The 19,938-nt window shown below is 39.8% G+C and overlaps 2 protein-coding genes across 3 annotated transcripts in view; one reads left to right on the top strand and one right to left on the bottom strand.

The window, feature by feature from the left end:
• Nucleotides 1-7: 7 nt before the first annotated feature.
• timm13 (translocase of inner mitochondrial membrane 13 homolog (yeast)) lies at nt 8-1,138 on the bottom strand. Its single transcript, XM_024279246.2, has 3 exons — nt 889-1,138; nt 594-662; nt 8-403 (listed from the first exon to the last, which is right to left on the bottom strand). The coding sequence occupies exons 1-3, from the start codon at nt 1,006-1,008 to the stop codon at nt 305-307; spliced, it is 288 nt and encodes a 95-aa protein (XP_024135014.1). The 5' UTR covers nt 1,009-1,138; the 3' UTR covers nt 8-304.
• A 4,849-nt stretch (nt 1,139-5,987) lies between these two features.
• Nucleotides 5,988-19,938, top strand: part of enc3 (ectodermal-neural cortex 3) — a 16,095-nt gene continuing 2,144 nt past the window's right edge. The window contains exons 1-4 of one of the 2 annotated variants that reach the window (XM_036211464.1): nt 5,988-6,348; nt 8,903-9,932; nt 10,015-10,784; nt 18,135-18,551. In XM_036211464.1, coding sequence (XP_036067357.1) covers nt 8,910-9,932; nt 10,015-10,761 — 1,770 coding nt within the window. In that variant the 5' untranslated portion in view covers nt 5,988-6,348; nt 8,903-8,909 and the 3' untranslated portion in view covers nt 10,762-10,784; nt 18,135-18,551. Of the gene's footprint in view, nt 6,349-8,902; nt 9,933-10,014; nt 10,785-18,134; nt 18,552-19,938 lie in introns of those variants that run through there. The other variant, XM_024279359.2, reaches the window with a different exon arrangement.

Raw genomic sequence — 19,938 nt, 5'->3', positions numbered from 1 at the left:
ATATGCATCAGATTTACAAAAAAAGTTCTGTTTATTGATGATTATAGATAATTTAAACTGCACTTCATTTTCCTGTGACGTCATATCATTATGTTAACATTACTTTTTCCAGGTTTATGAGCACTACAGCTGTAAAAACTACAGGAAGGAACAATTAAACTTTATTAGTGACTTTTTTCTTCTTTTTTATCCTCAAAGATAAAGTAAAACTGTCCAGAAACGCCCTTCTGGTTAGGAGTCCACAGGCTCTGTTTGCCTGTCATGGAGGTTTATGGTTGAGATTCTCGGCAGACGGGAAGAATGTTCACAGACGAGCTCGTTCTCTTTGTAATCTGGAGTTATACGTCCGGGATACCGTGTTCCAGGCGTCCATGTATCGGTCCATGCACATGGCAATGCACTTCTGTGAAGAACATTAACAGATGACGAGCTTTAATATGATATACTACATTTTTATGGGAGCAAAAGCTGAATTCTAGAGAACCACCTTCAATTAAATGGTATAATATATATATAGCAATATATATGGTAATAAATGTTCAATATTTGATTGTAACTACTGTATTTGTAAAGCTAGAAGCTCATGCACATACCTGCTCAGAGTTATCCAGAGTACTTCCAGGTTTACCTATGCACTTTTTAAAGCATTTATCAGTCATTCTCTGAAAAACAAACATCAATTTTAGTGGCAATGAGTGATTTAAATTAGAAGTTTGTATACATTTTAGCTAATAAGCTAACAAAATCACACAGGACTTCGATTAAAGATCATAATATAACACTTAAACGTCATAATATAACACTTAAACTTCATAATATAACACTTAAACTTCATAATTTGATACCTGCTAAACCCTGCTAGCTTAGGAACTCCAGCCATTGATTTACCTGCAGAAGCTCTTGCGCGTTAGCCACCGCGATCTGCACTTTAACCTGCTCCATGATGGTTCCGGTGTCCATTTTAGCTCCAGAACCTCCAGATGAAAAGTCGGACCCAAAGCTGTCCATGTCTACCCGAATCTGGCTCAGAACCACGACTTTAGGGAATTCTTTGACAGCACACGTGTGTAAAGCTGTAGCTAGAATCAACCAACGGGGCTTTGCGATGCCCTTGAATGTAGCGGAAGTCTGAAAACGTCACTTCCGTTGAGGAACCTCAGATCGAAGGGGAATGTAGTTTGTTTCGGTAAATCTTCAACGCTGGTTAATTTGTAATAAAATATAACATTTACACACCTTGATTGTATCAAGAAAGAAAAAAAATATTCATTTATTTTTATTTTAGGCAAACATTTTATTCATAAATGTCGTTTTATGAAAGAGAAATCTTTTTTGTATTTCAAAATGATCTCATGCTTTTTAAAATATAAATCCTTACAAAAAAGCATAGTAAGAAAGCTATAAAACTCTAGATTTGTTTATCAGTTTATTTAGATGAATGTCTTTGTTTGTTTTATTTTATTTCAATACTTTTTTTTTGCTTTTTGTTTGATACATTTATATTTTATTAACACTATTATTATTAATAATAATAATAATAATAATAGTATAAAGGAAAAAAATGTAGTAGCATTTATTGCCTCTTTGAAATTCCCAAATGACTAGATTTGGTCTACAAACAAAAAATAAACAGAATTTGGTAGTAATATTTGCTAAATTTTATGTCCATAAATGGCATAATAAAAACTCCACCAGTTCATTTAAACATGAAGTGCTTCTCAGAAAAATGTATTTAAAGGAATCACTTATACTAAAATCTCGTGTTATTTGAATTTCTAAGCAAGATCATATATTTTATTTGCATTAATTTAATATAAAAAATGTTGTAACAAATATCCCTGAATATATTTTCCTGTCCAACCTTGTTCTCTGTTTACTACCGAGTTCTGATCCATTTGCATTGACAAATGAGGTGTTTTGCTTTTTCAAAATCATTTATATTGTATGTTGAAAATTTTCTCTAATTTATATATATATATATAGTATCACTGTTCAAAGTAAATATTTTAATAAAATATTTTAATAAAATATTTACTTATTGAATATTATGTAAAATTAAAACAATATTTAAAAAAAACAACTGAAAATAAATTAAAATAACAATCATTTATTTTTTTTTATTTTTTTTATTTTACACTCTAATATTTAGCTATATAGTGTTTAGAATCTTATGATTTAAGCTCTTTAAAGCGCCAGTGTAATCACCAAATAATCTAAAAGTGCTTTTCTTGCAAAAACATTTCAAATCAAATTCAACTATGTTTATGTAGACCTCAAAGAGTTATACGCTAATAAACCTTCTGATTTTGTTTAAAAAAATTATTCTTATGAAGCTAAATTGAGCAATAAAAGTCCAAATTTCTTTAAATTAATCGCTCAAATCTGACAAACTTTCTCCCAATTTGTTTCTCTACAGTGTATTCTTATTTATTGTAAGTAATTTAAATGTTCTTAATAAAGTTATTTAAAAAATGGACTTCAAAAAAGAAAACGAAAACCTCAAACTGCTTTACATTATTAAATGACTAATGGGAAAATAGTAGTTAAAATAGCAATCAAATTAAAAAAGTACACAAATCATATTAAAACGTAACCTAAAATCAAGTAAAAGCTACTTTAAAAGCTTTTCTAAAAGGTTAATTTTGAGTATTTTCTTACAAACCTCCACAGTGGTTGAAGTCCTCACATCTTCAGCCTCAAGGGGGCGCTAAAGGAAAATAAATTCCCTCTTTTCAGATTTTGGTTTCTTTGTATTGTGATGCAACCTGTAGAGTGTGTGGTAAGATAATTCATAGGTATCTACATTTTTTAATCTCTAAGATGGTCTTATACTTGCAGAAGTTATACAAATACCTAAAACTAAACGCTGAAGTCTCTTTGTGAGTTATCTCTGTTTTGTTTGCTGCTCAGACGTTGGGAATGAGGCTGACCCCCTCTCCTTATGTTTCACACACCATGACCTCACAGAGGAGACCACCTGCCTCGCCTGAGCAAACATGTGGTACAGTGAGTCTGCAGGCAACAATAAAGTGACGGTTGGTGTCGTCTCAACGGACACCCTCTCGCCGCTTTATGGCAACACTGGGGGCATTGAATAATAATCGTGGGGGGTCTGATTAGGGAGTAATTATGGAGCAACGCTCGCATACAGTCTCATCTAGAAATAAATTAAACCCAGATTATAATCATGAGTTCGTTAAACCAATCTTCTTAAAGTTTTAATCTTAATTTATGCTTGAAAGCATTTGTGTTAGTGACTCCAGGCACCAGCAGTTATGAAAAAATGTGAATATTATGTATTTTCTTACATAAGCTTTTCCTTTTTTGGCTTTCATTCAAAAAGGAAATGTATCCATTTGAGCTTTAATTATACATTCCTCCTCATGGATACAATAGAAAACAACTCTATTGAAAAACACATTTTGACAGAAATGTCGACAGCAGCGACTTTTCAATCTTCAAAAGCAGCTGCTGAGTGACAGCGAGAATGGGGAGTGAGGCGGGGGAAACATGAGAAGTGTGGCATCCACTTTGCAAGTGGGGCTCCTGCTGCTGGAGTTCAGTCAGTTCAGTGAAACTGGCACAGTATGGCCATTGTCTGAGCAAAGATGATACCAGAACAAATCATTTAATCAAGAAAAGAGCCGGATGTGTTCAAGAAAATGGTTTGTAGAAGGATTTTTGGGCACTTCTTCGCTCTTATTAAAGAGGCAGTTTGCACAATTAGAGGGATTTGAAGTGAACGCATCATCCTGATTCCATTAATTCCAGAAAAAACATGTTGGGGCATATCCTCTGAGAGAAACTCACACAGTAATAAGCTATTAATGTCTCAGTTTTAATGTGTGTTGGTAAGACACACCTCTTTTTGTAAACATCCTCATTTCCACGAGCTTTGTTTGACGTTTGCTTCATTTTAAGGACTGAAACTAGTCGTGCTTGAGTGAAGGCTGAGGGAAATTCTGGGTGACTTTTTAATAATCTTAATAATCTTGAAGAATTCCGCTGAAGTAACTGTTTAATTCTCTCAGAAGTACTTAACCTGCAATCACAGGATTAATAAGACTGTTAGTTATGTGGAGCAGGCCTTTCATGCCTGGCACTGCAGGAGGAGGAATCATGGCTTAGCTTTCAGCAGCGCATAAAGAATTGCAAGAATGCAAATCTCATGAAAACATGGTGGGCATCTTTAAGCAGCTTAAAAAATATTTTCTCTTTTTTTTCCAGTATTGAATGTGTGAACAAAATAGGCAGCAAAATTTAACTTCATGGGATTCAAGATGAACAAAAATATGGTTGTTGGAGGGTCGGATGATTCATAAAAGTTTTTGTGATCTGTAAATTTTTCACCTTTTTTTGTTTTGTTTTTCAAAATGACTCCCTGAGACATTCCCAGCAGATTTCCATCTTTGTCGCTTTCTTTATAAAAGGGGGGATTTTGACCATGTACTTTCTGTTTATCAGAATCATCATCTATTTTTCAATTCTCCATGCCTCTGTTTGGTACAGTGTGATTCATGTGTTGTCCCTCCTTCACCCTCTCCTGCGGGGGAGCAGGGGAGAATCCAGATTCCAGGTGGCTCATCTGTGTTCCTGTTCTTGGTCGTGGAACTCGCCTCTGGCTCGTTTCACATCTTGGAGCTGGAGAGATTCCAGGTTCCGGGTGCCTCGTCACTGCTCCGGTCCTTGGCTGTGGACCTCGCCTCTGGCTCGTCTCGCTTATCAGAGTGGGAGAGATTCCAGGTTCCAGGTGCCTCATCTGTGCTCCTCTCTTTGGGGGTGGACCTTGCCTCCGGCTCGTCCAGCGTCTCGGAGCAGTAGAGATTCCAGGTTCCAGGTACCATGTCTGTGCTCATGTTCTTGGCTGTGGACCTCGCCTCCGGCTCGTCCCGTGTCTCGGACCAGGTGAGATCCCAGGTTCCAGGTAGGATGGTGTGCTCATGTGCCTGGCTGTGGACCTTGCCTCTGGCTTGTCCTTTGTCTAGGAGCAGGAAAGATTCCAGATTCCAGGTGGCTCGTCTGTGCTCCTGTTCTTAGCCATGGACTGTGCCTCTGGCTCGTCTCGCGTAATGTGGCGGGAGAGATTCCAGATTCCAGGTGGCTCATCTGTACACCTGTTCTTGGCCGTGGACCCTGCCTCCGGCTCGTCCTGCGTCTCGGAGCAGGAGAGATTCCAGATTCCAGGTGGGATGCCTGTGCTCCTGTTCTTGGCTGTGGACCTCACCTCTGGCTCGTCTTGCGTATTGGAGCGGGAGAGATTCCAGATTCCAGGTGGCTCATTTGTGCTCCTGTTCTTGGCCGTGGACCTCGCCTCTGGCTTGTCTCAAATCTCGGAGCAGGAGAGGTTCTAGATTCCTGATATCTCGTGTGCTCCTGTCCTTGGCCGTGGACCTCACCTCTGGCTTGTCTCGAATCTCGAAGCAGGAGAGGTTCTAGATTCCAGGTGGCTCGTGTGCTCCCGTTCTTGGCCGTGGACCTCGCCTCCGGCTTGTCCTGCGTCTCAGAGCAGGAAAGATTCCAGATTCCAGATGGCTCATTTGTGCTCCCATTCTTGGCCGTGGACCTCGACTCTGGCCCGTCTCGGATGATTAAAGATTCCAGGTGGCTCGTGTGCTCCCGTTCTTGGCCGTGGACGGCGCCTCTCGCGTCTCAATGCAGGAGAGTTCATCTGAAGCGTTAGTTTTAATGTTATTGTATTGTTATATTTATGATATTTTATTTAAAGGCGGAAAGCTGAAAAGCATAATTAAACAAAAATAAAAATACGAAATACACACAAACACTTGCTATACATATAGAGTATAATACATTACAATAAAAAATAAAACATTTCAACAAAACAGCATTTAATCGTAGCTTTAAAAAATACATTCCATAGTAGTTTTATTCTGAACCTACTTGGTACACAGTACAGTAGAAGAAAAAGTATTAAAAAAAAAACCTTTAAAAGACTTGAGATTTATGGCAGTGAGTGTTGACAAAGGAAGACCTTTGTTCCAAGTTGAAAGAAGGAAAAAGAAACTCTGCTCGTCGCTGATTGGCTCATCGGCCGGGATCTGCAGGATGGGGCGGAGTCTCGGGGAGCTGTGGCTCTGCTGTGTCTCCGCTCCGCTCAGAGGCTGCGTGGCTTCAACCGAATCACTTCAGCCGTCTAACTTTTCTCTTCTTTGTCCCGAACCCGATAAACTCCTCACTTTGACGGTAAACAAATGGCTCAATCGTTTCCGGTCTGTCTACAACTCGACACATTCTTAAACTCCGACAATATTTTACTAAAAATTGCGGCATAACTTCAAAGGGATCGAGGAAGGCGACATAAAGAGGGGAATCGAACCAGCTTCGTCTGAGGTAAGACGGTTTCCGCTTAACCATTTCCCCAAAAAGTATTTTTCTTGAAGATTTAATGTTCCTCCGTCACCGAACATGTGAAGCATTTTAGTTCCGAGCCGTAAATCTGAGTCTTTTGACGTGTTTGTAGTTTACGGCCGCGAGGCTTTTCCGGCCGCTGCTAACTTGGGAGGAAAGTTGAGCGCGTGCTGAAACGCCGCGTGCAGAGACGCCGAGCAGAGTCTCAGCTGCACACTGAGAATTGGATTTCACGCCGAGTCTCTGCGCGGAAGTCCATCGGAGCCCCCCCCCCTGTTTTCAGCAGAACTAAATAGCCGACTTAAATTTATCTGCCGTGAAACAATAGAGGCTGTAAAGCGAGAGATATTGGTGGTTTTCAGGCAGACTGCAGGCTTTGTCCCGGCAGGTGATTACCATAAGAAAGCGAGATGTTTTATGGATGCTTGAATGCAGAAAGTGTGCTGTCAGAGTAGAAGCTCCCCCATCAGAAGGACTTAGTGTTCATCTGTTACATAATTTTATCCTTGAGGTGTCACTTCATATGTGGGCTTCAAAGCCTTTCTCTTGGCACCATCTTTGCATGAGATCCAGCTGGTGAGGAAGAGGAATTTATTGGCTTTGCCTTCAGTTGGAGGTGACTCACAGCAGCTGACATGTTTATAGGGGTAGAGAGATGGGATGGAGGATAACTCACCCAGGTGTTGCTTCTTTATTTAACATAGATTCAATCAAACTGTCTTTATTTCTCATCGGTGTGGTTAAACATGTGTTGCCACTTTCTGTGGATCAGTGAGTTTTCTGTGGGAGTGTTCTCCACCCAATCTCCTCTTTGAAGTCTAAAGTTCATTTCCGCAGGTATATCAAACGTCAGCTGAAGAGGTTGTTTAACCATAAAATGGAGTGTTGATGGTGCACATCAAAGGAAAGGTTATGACTGTTACTTTGTTACATTTTTACTAGGGGTGTAGCAATTCATTTTAACAATTCCAGTCATATAAAAAACTTACGGTTGTCATACGATTCATAGTAGGGCTCGACTAATCGACGACTAATCGACTATTAGAATAGTCGACGACTAATTTAACAGTCGGTTAGTTGTTAATTTAGAATATATGGAGTCAGAGTATAGTCAAGTTTAAAGTTATAATGACATTATGTTGGCTTTTTTGACTATTTTGGGATTCATTAAGTTTTTTTGCTATTTTGGAGTTAAGCTAATATTTCAGCTGCATGCTAGCTATTTTTAGACTATTTTGGCTTTTTTTTAGTTTTTTAGGCTAATTTTGAGTTTAGCTTACATTTCAGCTGCATGCCATTTTTGGCTCATTTGGGATTTTTCAGTTTTTCAGGCTAATTTTGAATTTAGCTAATATTTCAGCTCAATGCTAGCTATTTTTTGACTATTTTGGCTTTTTTTTGTTTTTCAGGCTAATTTTGAATTTAGCCAATATTTCAGCTGCATGCTAGTTATTTTTGGTTAATATAGGATTTTTTTTCAGTTTTTTAGGCTAATTTTGAGTTTAGCTTACATTTCAGATGCATGCTAGCTATTTTTGGTTAATCAAGGATTTTTCAATGTTTCAGGCTAATTTTGAATTTAGCTAATATTTCAGCTACATGCTAGTTATTTTTGGTTAATTTAGGATTTTTTTCACTTTTTTGGGCTAATTTTGAGTTTAGCTTACATTTCAGCTGCATGCTAGCTATTTTGGCTAATTTTGGATTTTTCCGTTTTTCAGGCTAATTTTGAGTTTAGCTAATATTTCAGCTGCATGCTAGTTATTTTGGTTAATTTAGGATTTCTTTCAGTTTTTTAGGCTAATTTTGAGTTTAGCCTACATTTCAGCTGCATGCTAGCTAATTTGGCAATTTAGGATTTTTTAGGCTAATTTTGAATTTAGCTAATATTTCAGCTGCATGCTAGTTATTTTAATTACTTTAGGATTTTTTTAGGCTAATTAAGAGTTCCGTTAATATTCCAGCTGCATGCTAGCTAGTTTGGCTTTTGTCTTGGGCTTTTTTTTTAAATTTTTTAGGCTAATTGAGCATTTAACTAATATTTTAGCTGGCTATCAGCTTCAGCGATTTCATCTATCAGCTTCAGCATTTTTAGCTGTCAATTTCAGTATCTTCAGCTATCAAGCTAGCGGGCTTTAACTTAATGTGCTAAAATCAATCTATATTTTTATGAATTGATTATTGAACTGTTTAGCTTATATCGATTAAATAAACCCAGCCCTAATATCTACCACCCTCCTCGTTTCCAGTTCTCTTTTTGCTGCTTTCTGCTGATTATCTGACTTGGTCGTCTCTTTATTCTGAATATCTAAATACCTGATCCAGGTTATTAACAGCAGGAAGAGCTGGAAAACATGTAGGGTTGTAGATCTCGAGAACCAGAATTGGGCAGCTCTATTCGATTAACAACTTGCCACAGACATTGATCTGGTAGGATCAAAGGAATATAAATGAATTAATAAAGTAGTTGTTTTACTCCTTCTTTTTGGACAACTTGAAGTTAAGGACCGTCTCTTCTGTCACTTTCTGCTACCAGGTCAAAGATGTCTGTCAGCAACCACGAAAACAGGAAGTCTCGCTCCAGTTCCGGCTCCATGAATATCCAACTCTTCCACAAGACGTCCCATGCCGACAGCTTGTTGACTCAACTCAACCTGTTGCGCAAACGCAAAGTCTTCACTGATGTCGTGCTGAAGGCTGGCAACCGCTCCTTCCCCTGCCACCGGGCTGTGCTGGCCTCCTGCAGCCGCTACTTTGAAGCCATGTTCAGCGGAGGGCTCAGGGAAAGCCGTGCCGATGACGTCAACTTCCACGACTCGCTCCACCCAGAAGTGCTGGAGCTGCTGCTCGACTACGCCTACTCGGCTAGAGTCATCATCAACGAAGAAAATGCAGAGTCGCTGCTTGAGGCTGGAGACATGCTTCAGTTCCACGACATCAGGGATGCAGCAGCAGAGTTCCTGGAAAAGAACCTGCACCCGTCTAACTGTCTGGGGATGATGCTGCTGTCCGACGCCCATCAGTGCCAAAGACTGTACGAGCTGTCGTGGAGGATGTGCCTGGCCAACTTTGCCACTCTCTTCAGGACGGAAGACTTCCTCAGTCTGCCTGGAGACAAAGTCAAAGAGTTGATTCTGAGTGAGGAACTGGAGGTGGAGGATGAGAGTCTGGTGTATGAGGCTGTCATAGACTGGGTCAAGGCAGACATGGAGCAGAGGCATGGCGAGCTGCCCGAGCTGCTGCGCTGTGTCCGACTGGCACTGCTGCCCGAGTCCTACTTGCTGAACAACGTGGCCTCAGAAGAGCTTGTGATGTGCCACAAAGTGGGCCGTGAGATCGTTGAAGACGCCGTGCGGTGCAAGATGAGGATCCTCCAGAATGATGGCATCGTAACCGGGTTCTGTGCGCGGCCCAGAAAAGTCAGCCAGGCACTTCTGCTGCTGGGCGGACAAACGTTCATGTGCGATAAAGTCTACATGATCGATAACAAGACCAAGGAGATCACTCCCAAAACAGACATCCCCAGCCCCAGGAAAGAGTGCAGTGCCTGTGCTATCGGCTGCAAGGTATGTACGAGACAAGAACTCCTTCGACTGTTTTCTTCAAAAAAATGTTCCAGAAAATTCAGTTTCTCTCTTTGTGCTTTAGGTCTATGTCACTGGAGGCCGTGGCTCTGAGAATGGAGCATCCAAAGATGTCTGGGTCTATGACACCTTACACGACGAGTGGTCCAAAGCGGCGCCAATGTTGGTAGCCAGGTTTGGACACGGTTCTGCAGAACTTGACCACATGCTGTATGTGGTAGGAGGACACACATCTCTTGCTGGATCCTTCCCAGCTTCCCCATCCGTCTCCCTCAAACAGGTGGAACAGTACGACCCTCAGACTAATAAGTGGACCCTGGTGGCGCCCCTCAGAGAAGGTGTGAGCAATGCTGCCGTCGTTGGTGCCAAAAACAAACTGTTCGCTTTTGGGGGCACCAGTGTCAACAGAGACAAATATCCCAAGGTGCAGTGCTTCGACCCCTGCCAGAATCGGTGGTCGGTACCTGCAAGTTGCCCACAGCTGTGGCGGTACACAGCGGCGGCCGTGGTCGGCAATCACGTGGTTGTGATTGGGGGGGATACGGAGTTCTCGGCCAGTTCTGCGTACCGGTTCAACAGTGAGACGTACCAGTGGTCAAAGTTCGGCGATGTGACCGCCAGAAGGATCAGCTGTCACGCCGTGGCCTCAGGAAACAGACTTTATGTGGTCGGTGGCTACTTTGGGGCTCAGAGGTGTAAGACTTTAGACTGCTACGATCCATCTTCAGACTCCTGGGACAGTGTGACCAGTGTGCCGTACTCGCTCATTCCGACTGCCTTCGTCAGCACCTGGAAGTACCTCCCAGCATAGAGAGACTCACGCCAACAATTTTGGTGAGTAATTGTACACACAAAAAAAGTATATAAAAGTGCCTGTACTGTACTGTTAATCTGCCACGGCCACTTAAGTCTGGGACAACCAGTCTAAGGCCTATCACTGGGAAATAGTTGCTAGTGGCAACACAGTATCTGGCTGCTGGTGCTAAACAAACATCATGGAATCCTGGTTTGGAGATCAGAAAGAATGTCAGCAATGCTGATAATTACAAAGCAACGTCTACACACGGCCTCTGGGAGCGACAGGATTGAGCTGGAGAGACGGGGGATCAGGTCTGAGCTTGTAGAGTCAAGAGGGCACAGCTGGAATAGCCGGCCTTTATATGAAACATAAATCATATAAATTTTTTTCCCATTTTTTGGAATTTAAAATGGGCATTCTTTAGTTGGCCTTTTTTTTTAATGTTCACAGTTGAATTGGTTAATATAATCGACAACACATGTTAAAGTCGAGGCCTGGGGGCCAGATCCGGCCCTCCGTATAATTATATCCGGCCCTCCAGATCATTTTATTTTATTGTTATTAATGGCCCGATGTGACCTTGCGTTCATTTGTATAATTTTCACAAAATATATTTTTATGGAGAGTAAAATGTTGAAATTTGTTCAAGGTTTAAATTGATTTATTCTGGAATAATATCACTGCATTTTTATTATTTATAATTATAATACGGTAAGTTACAATTTTAAACTTTTAAAATTTGGCGTTCTGCTAGCTTTTTGGAGCATTTTGGCATTTACTAAAATTGTTTTGGCTAATTTGAAGTTTATCCATTTTTTTCAGCTACCTGTTGGCTATTTTGGCTAACCTAAGTTTTTTTCAGCTGAATTTTTTAGGCTAATTTGGTATTTAGCTAATATTTTAGCCAGCTATCACCTTCAGCGTTTTCAGCTATTAGTTTCAGTGTTTTCAGCTATCAGCTTCAGCGATTTCAGCTATCAGATTTAGCGTTTTCAGCTATTAGTTTCAGCGTTTTCAGCTATTAGTTTCAGTGTTTTCAGCTATTAACTTAAGCGTTTTCAGCTATCAGATTTAGTGTTTTCAGCTATAAATTTCAGCATCTTCAGCTATCAGCACTAGCGTCTTCAACAGCCAAATTCAGCTTACAGCATTCACACTAGCATTATCACAGGTAATGCTATATATCTAGTTCATATTTAGTTAAAAAGTTAAATTTTTAATACTTTAGTTTTAGAGTGTTCAGTAAATGTTTATCCCGCGACCTAATGTGTGTTTTGGATTTTGCCACCTTGTGCCACTCAGTTTGACACTACTGATTTATAAGGTTAACAATTGATTTGTTTTTAAATTTTTAACACATTTGAATTAAATACTGGTTTATCTGTCAAATTCATATCCCAAAGTTCATTTTCTGATAGTTTCCTTTTCTAAAAACCCAGTTCTTGTAATTGCACAGTATCCTGTTATCTGCCGGATCAAGAATGCCTTCCACTGTATCGTGTTGACAGAGCAGCCAGTTCCGTTCCAAGAAACAGGAGCAGTTAAGAAATGGTATCAGGAATTCTAGAAGGGAACAATGGAGTTGGGAGGGTCCCATCTCAAGACTGTGTGAATGTGATTTCCTGGGACGTCTCAGATCGAACCTCTTTAAAAAATTTGCTTGGCCCAGTCCTCCCAAGGAGGAGGCAGGTGGCAGTTTTCACACTTTCATGTTGGATCAGAGTTTCTCCCTGAGGTGTTTCTCCGACTGAGCGTTAGGAAACAGGAGGCTGGCGGTTGAAATGAATCAAGGAAACGCTGTGAATTCTCAGAGCTTTGTAGGTTTGTTTTTTCCACTTGTGCCCTGTGGCGGCAGTTTTAGGTTTCATGACACGAGGCAAAGCTTTCAGAAAACAGGTGCAGTTGATGAAAAATGATTTAGAGTTGGATAAACTGTTTTTAATGTTCTGATGAAGGATACAGCAGCATGTGTGGATTTTTGTTGGTTTTCCTTACGATTTTCTGATTGACAAGATTCAGAAAAAGCTTCTTTTTGGCAGAGAATTTTTGAGGAAGCTGCTGAGGAGAAGAAGAAGAAGGCTTATGGGTGGCTTGTGTCTACAGTACACAGCTGGAGATGATGGAGCTGGGGGCTTAGCATTATAAGGCTGCTGGTATGGGCTGCCGTACCCGTGGATTTTAGTGTCGGGATGGAGACAGACGGGCTGACTCTGAGAGATCAAGCCCTTTTATGAATTCTCACAGTTACAGTAGTCACCAGCCCGCCGTTGACTGCTCTCGTGTTTAATTACGGCAGAGAGTGGGGGCAGGAATCTCATGTTTCCACCTCGTTAGGCCGGCTTCCTACCCTGACACTGGCCATCTCTTTCTCATCAGAGGGAGAAATGAGGACTAAAGTGTTAGAACCACAGAGCGGCGCACACACCATACAGACTAGTGCTGCCACAAACGATTATTTTAATAGTCGACTAATTACCGATTATTTTTTCCGATTAGTCGACTAATGGGGTCATGGGCAAACTTCAAACTTTATTAATTTATATAGCGCCTTTCATTCAAAGGAAGCTCAAAGTGCTTAACTGGATGTAAACACACATCATTAGCTTTAAACTAACTAAAAACTAGATACCTGCGATAATGCTAATGTGATGCTAATGTGAATGCTGTAAGATGAATTTGGAAGATGCTGAAATTGATAGCTAAAAACGCTAAAGTTGATAGCTGAAACTGCTTAAGCTGATAGCTGAAAATGCTGAAGCTGATAGCTAGCTTAAATAATGGTTAAATGCCAAATTAGCCTAAAAACCTGAAATAATGTAGGTTAGCCAAAACAGCTAGCAAGTAGCTGAAAAAATAGCTAAATTTCAAAATACCTTGAAAAACGAAAAAAAATAAACATAAATTAGCCAAAATCGCTAGCGTGTAAATAGTAGCTAAACTCCAAAACAGCCTAAAAAACAAAAGAATCCTAAATTCGCCAAAATAGCTAGCATGTAGCTGAAATATTAGCTAAGCTCCAAAATAGTCTAAAAAACCTTAATAAATGCCAAACTAGTCCAAAAAGCTAGTAGAATATCATTATAACTTTCAAAATTTCTACACTCTGACTCCATTTAACATAAATTAACGACTAATCGACTATTAAATTAGTTGTTAACTATTTGAATAGTCTATTAGTCGACTAATCAAGGCAGATGTATACTTCTGTGCTACAGGAACTCTTCTAAACCCCAATCATACATCGTTACTTGAGGATTCGATTCACAGATTCTTACTTTTTCATATACGTTTGTATAGTTCCTATGTATTTGTACTGGATGTATTAAATTAAATTGAAATGATACATATTAAATCACCATCATTTATACTTTTATTTAGAACAGGAGATCAGAATCAACAAAGATGATGAAAAACACAAAGAAACAGACAGAAAGAGAAAATGTTCGTCACTTTCAACAAGTTCTTTTCTCGTCAACTTTCTGGTTAACTTCAACAGTAACACTTGTTTTGGGTCATTTAACCACAAATCCTGAAAATGTTCTCCACCGTTTTGTTCCTCAAAGTTCTGCAACACTTTACGTTCTATTGCATTGCAATGTAGTGGAAAGCCGTTGTGAGAAGTTACTGCTCTGTTTCAGAATCAGCTGGAATTACGTTAATTGCATAAACTGTTGAAGAATTACTGGAATCAAAAGAATGTAAACAATGGAGCTAAAGCTCCGGTGTTAAAAATTTGTTTTTTCAGAACTTCTGTCAGTAAACGGAAGTGAATCAATTATAAATCGTATCGGCAGCCACAATTTACGATATGAATCAAATCATTAAAAATTAATCTAGTTCCAGTTTAAATTTAAAGACAAACAACAGAAGCGATAAAACTGGAATGCAAGTAAGACCAGCAGAAGTGGAGCTATATTTTACACCGTTTGGCAGTCAAGACTAACGTCTGCCTAAAAATACATCGCTCCCAAGGCTGTCAGCTTTCAGCTGGGGTTAGAGAGAAATGCACGAGTGTGTGTGTGTGTGTGTGTGTGAGTGTGTGTTCATTTCCTCCCTGGTGTTTTCCTACCAAATAAAAAACAGTCAGCTGTTTTAAGGATTTTCACGAGAACCGTTGCTGTTTTTCTGTTTGTTGTAAAACCACTTGTTTTCCACTCTGTGCTTACGCACAAACACACACACACACGCACGGTCAGCATTACCTAATCTTTCCAGAGCTGGTCAGTGTCGCTCTGATTTAGAGACGCTTCTGGTCGGTCTGTAGCCGGAAGCGGAAATCGTAACTTTAGCCGGTTGAGTAAGAGATGAAATTTCATAAACTTAAGGAAACTCTTTCAAAATTATACTTTAAAACTTTTTCAGAACTATTAACTTTTACTCTTTTGAATGTGAATAAACAGTAACTGTTTTTTCTCTGTGAATCAGCTGATCCGAGCCGCAAATTTTTTTTTTTTTTTTTTTTTTTTTTAGTGAATCAGCTGATTGGAGTCATTTTTTTCGTCCGTGAATCTGCTGATCAAGCCATGAAATGCCATTTTTGTTTTTCTGTAAATCAGCTGGTCGGAGCTGTGAATGGCAGTTTTTGATCTCCGTGACAAAGAGTGTCACTGAGAAAAAAAACTGCAAAAAGGGTCGATAAAAGACGAGAAACGTGAAAAAGTTTAAAACGATATTTTTTTGCACCCGACTCCGGCAGGGGGAGGGACTTCCGGCTATTCATTTTTGGCCACCATATTTTTTCTCTGTACCCAGATTCTCTCGCTAATTTGGGAGGAGTGAAGGTGTCTCCTCCGTTCTCATTAGTAAACATTTGTTGTTGTTGCCTCGTGGTTCATGAATACCAGGCGCTCCTGTTCTTTGTCATCACCTCCTGTATTTTTGTGACCCCGTTCATTTCCAACACGTTCAACCGCCTGCTTGAAGGGCCAGAACAGTTATCTGCTGAGGTTAACCCGTCTCTGCAACATTAGATTCATTTCTCTGCTATAACCTTGAGGGCCGACAGTCGGACTGCATTGGTCACCAGATGACAGGCAGACGCTGTGTAACCGGAGATCCTTCAACATTTTCTCACATACTCTGTCCTCTTTAAGACCCCGACATTAAAGGAGGCATTTACAGCGACATGCTCGTTACAAAGCCAAGAATGTCATCTTTTACTTTAGCTGCCTCTCCACCTCGTGAAAACAGAACTGCGTCCTCCTGGAGTTACCGCACATTTTTCTCCTTTAAGAATTCATATCAGGACAATGGAATGCTGTGAGAAGCCAGACGCCTCAGTACAAACACACAAAATAGTTTTTACTTGAGACGGTTTAAAAAAAAAGGATATGAATGCTGGAAAAATATGAAATATTTTTGATTGCCTGTTCGGTTGCTCAAAGGCTGATCAGAGCTCACTGTGACAGATCACTCTGACAGGTGTATTTATGATGGAAATTGTGTTTTTGGTGTTTCCAACTTGCTCTAGTAGAGTTTTTCTGATGATTTATAAAGAAAATTAAGCTCAAAATGGCATTTCTGAGTATTTCTTTACTCAAATCTTGACAGTGTTAAAGATTTGCTATGTAGAAAATACAATGAGGTCCACTAGGCCTCAACAACAGGAATAGGGCCAATCATTTCCAGATTCAATTTGATTCAGTTTTTTCTTTCGATCCACTAAATTCAATTTTGAATTTAGACACATTTGTTTAGAAATAAATTAATAATCTATATATGTTTTGAAGATTTTCATATTAATCTGATCCAGTTCATTACTGTAATATTTATTAGTGAAATAATGAGATAGTTTATATCATACAGTGTTGTGTGGTTTCTCAAATGGAGAAGCTTCAATTGTTCTGCTTCTCCTGGAGGGCGTTTCAGTTTGGCCACTAGGTGGCGATCGTGCTACAGCATTACACCTTATTCCAGGAGAAGAAGAAAGTATGAACATAAACAGTGTTTTAGAACACAAATGCTTTTAAAAAATATTTCCTTAAAAGAGTTTGTAAAATTCAAGCCTGCGAGTTTATAAAGATGTTCATTTAGTCGACAATGTATGTTTACGCTAGCCGAGTGTTAGCATTAGCCGTCCTATGGGAAATTCCATTATATGTTAACATCAAGCTTTAGCTTTATGTGTTACATCAATCTCTACTTTTACGAATCGATTATTTATCTATTAAGTTCAGATCAATTAATGAATTTTATTAACCCAGCCCTAAACGGGAAGGGGGGGCGGGGTTAATCCGTACCAAAAATCCCGCCCACAACAAGTTCTAGAAACTACTATTTTTATTTTTCACAAAAAAACTCAAAATCGATCAAAAGCTGATCGGTCCTTGAACTATAATTAAAAAATGAAGATACTTCAAAATAAAATCCAGATAACATCAAACGCATCTCAAACTAAAGAAAGAAGAAATATTGTGACATCTTTTATCGTTGAATCATTAATTCTTTTATGTTCTGTAAAGTCTGATCATTTCCTTCTTTGTTGTTCTATTTGTTGCTACAATTTTCCATTTTTGAAAATTTTTTTTAATAAAAAAAAAAAAAACCCAGAAAGTGCATCTTAATATAATATAGATATTTTAGACGAAGAGCATAGAAGTTACATTTTTTACTGGAACTTTATTTTCTGTTCTATGATACTTTAGTTTAAATAACCTTTATTTATTATTCAGTTGTTTAGATTTTGTACTTTTACTTTAAAACTTCTAAAATGGCTCAACTAAAACATCTTCATTTTTTTCTGATGTTTGTATTTTTCATATTTCAGTTTAAATGTTAGATTTGGTTCAATGTCGCACAGAAGGACCATTCAGTGTTTCCGCCCTTTTTGGACCCATCTGGCACCCTTATCAAAATAATATGGAGGCACCTTTGGGGAAAAGACGACAGACTATTTCAGTTGCATTAATAGCAAAGCTGATCCTCCTCCCTCCCTTCTTTAAAGCAACAACAACAAAGCAACCTCTCGTCTGTGTGGCCCCAACGGTAGTCTTTGAGAAGTGGGCGTGGCTCTGTGTGACAGGGCACACCTGGAGAGGTCTGGGGGGCCACAGAGAAAGTCTTCTGCTGTGTCCCCAAACAGCTGCTGTAAAACAAAAAGGTCGGGACGGGATCCTGGAGGAGGCGTTCGGAGGCCCCAGTAACTCCTGACTAATGTTTTATTAATGGCTGGCAGTGAGAGCCAAACTGAATGAGGCTTTTATTGCAGCGTCTGTGTACAGAACAGCCTCACGTGCACTCACGTGCACTCACAAACACACCGAGCGGCGCCGATACAGCTCCACACACGCTTTGTTTCCGCTCCCCTGAGTAATCAGTTCGCCACATTACAGCCCGCTGACATTTGCATAAACCTAATGGAGTTTTTATTGGCCTTTTTTCTTTAGGCCGCGTGGAACAAAAAGGAGGAGACAGAAAACGATGCTGAAAATGGTTGATTAATCACCTAAACTAATTTGATTGCATCCTTAAAAAAGAGACGGGTTGTCATACCCAGAAAACCAGCTGGGGTGTGATGGACCGACTGTCACCTGGTGATTAATCCCAATTAAAGTCCCAATCCAGCCATGTTTCTTTATGATAAAATCGTTCTCAATGGTCTTTTAAATATGATTATATAGTTTGTATTATTACAGTTTCTGCAGAGTGGCAGGAGCTCAATAGAAATTTACCTTTGAGTTTTAGACGAGATTGCACTCTTAACACTTTCTCCCGCTAGCTAATAGCACCTCACAAGCCCAAGCTAACATTAGCATAGCAAAAACCGCCGAGCAATATGGAAGGTTCCCAGCCCTACAAGCTCAGACGAGGAAAATAAAGACGCTAATGGATCTATTCGTCTGCAAGTGGATGCATCAGAACTATAGCAGAGAAGGGAGACGTTGCCCCGCCCATGGCAGGCGTTGCATCACAAACCCAAGCTTTTTCGAACCGCCGGTTTTCATCTGCTCCCGATTCAACGCAATTTGAATGGAGAAATACTCCGAAATGATTTTATAGATGTTTTATAGATGATTCTATAGACGTTTTTTTACAGTATTTTCTCCTTTTAGATGTGTAATAGCAGCTAAAACTCACTGAAATCCTCTGTAATTCTATGAAAATTAGTTTTATTAAAATTAGTTTCAAGCATGTTAATAGTAAAGTACGTGCAATAAGACACATAGTGGAGAGTAATAATAATATCAACAACAAAAATAATACTGTTTGAAAGACATTGACTGTATAAGAGAACTGGACTAAGGGAACCCTCCCCCCACATTCCAAAGAAGCCATAGACTTCTACGGAGAAATAAACGGCTATTACTCAGGTATGTGTCAGAATAACCCTTCAGAACGACCAATCAGATGCCTGAATAAATAGTTGGTCTCTTGCTGAACGTTCAGAACATTTGACAGATTTTGTCTTGCCCACTTTCAACTGAAAGGAGTGTGGACTCCCAACAAGCTCACTCCTGATTGGTGAGAGTGGTTGCTATGATACGATCCATCCAATCACTGCTTACAGTCGACGTCTGGTTCCAACATGACTGCGTCCATATTGCAAAAATAACCACTGAATTAACTTCAAATGAGTCCTTTTCAATGATGAAGCTGAAAGAGTTTCCATTCACAGGATTTCTTATTTTAGATCTCAGAGTCAGAATTCTGTTGTTTTTGTCATAATAGATGCAGATGAACCACAAATCCTGCAGTACCTACACATTCCCCACAGTGAGAATGCAGGTGTCAGCAGAAATGATTGTATGTTAAAGTGGGTGAAAGGTGAGCTCTGATTCGTCACTCCTCGGTGTGTTCATGTAGGCGACGCTGGCTCGCCGTGGAGGCGAAACGGCGTGTCCTTCGTTCCTGCTGGGTGAGGTTGACCTGTAAAACGTTCGGATCTGTCGGTAAATCCATCAAACATCCGAGTCGGTCCGCATGGAAGACCTTTGTGTTGTGTTGTACCTTTAGCGAGCTGCTGCACAAAGTTCAAGTCTCGCTGCGACAACATGAGCGCTGGGAAAAGGCCACTCTCACTACGACGTGGAGTTAAAAATAAAGCTGCAAATCTTCTTAAAGGTTAATGTCCTGTTAAAGTGCAAGCAGTAGTTTAGAAAGAACAGGCTGCACTTAAGGACAGAAGAAACTTTGATCTGCAGCTTCACCTTTTCTACGTCTATTGTGCAGGGGTGAGAGTAGATTTTTTGT

The sequence above is a fragment of the Oryzias melastigma genome, linkage group LG4 (assembly GCF_002922805.2).
Source record: "Oryzias melastigma strain HK-1 linkage group LG4, ASM292280v2, whole genome shotgun sequence".
Lineage (NCBI taxonomy): Eukaryota > Metazoa > Chordata > Actinopteri > Beloniformes > Adrianichthyidae > Oryzias > Oryzias melastigma.
This window is presented reverse-complemented; position numbering and strand designations above follow the sequence as displayed.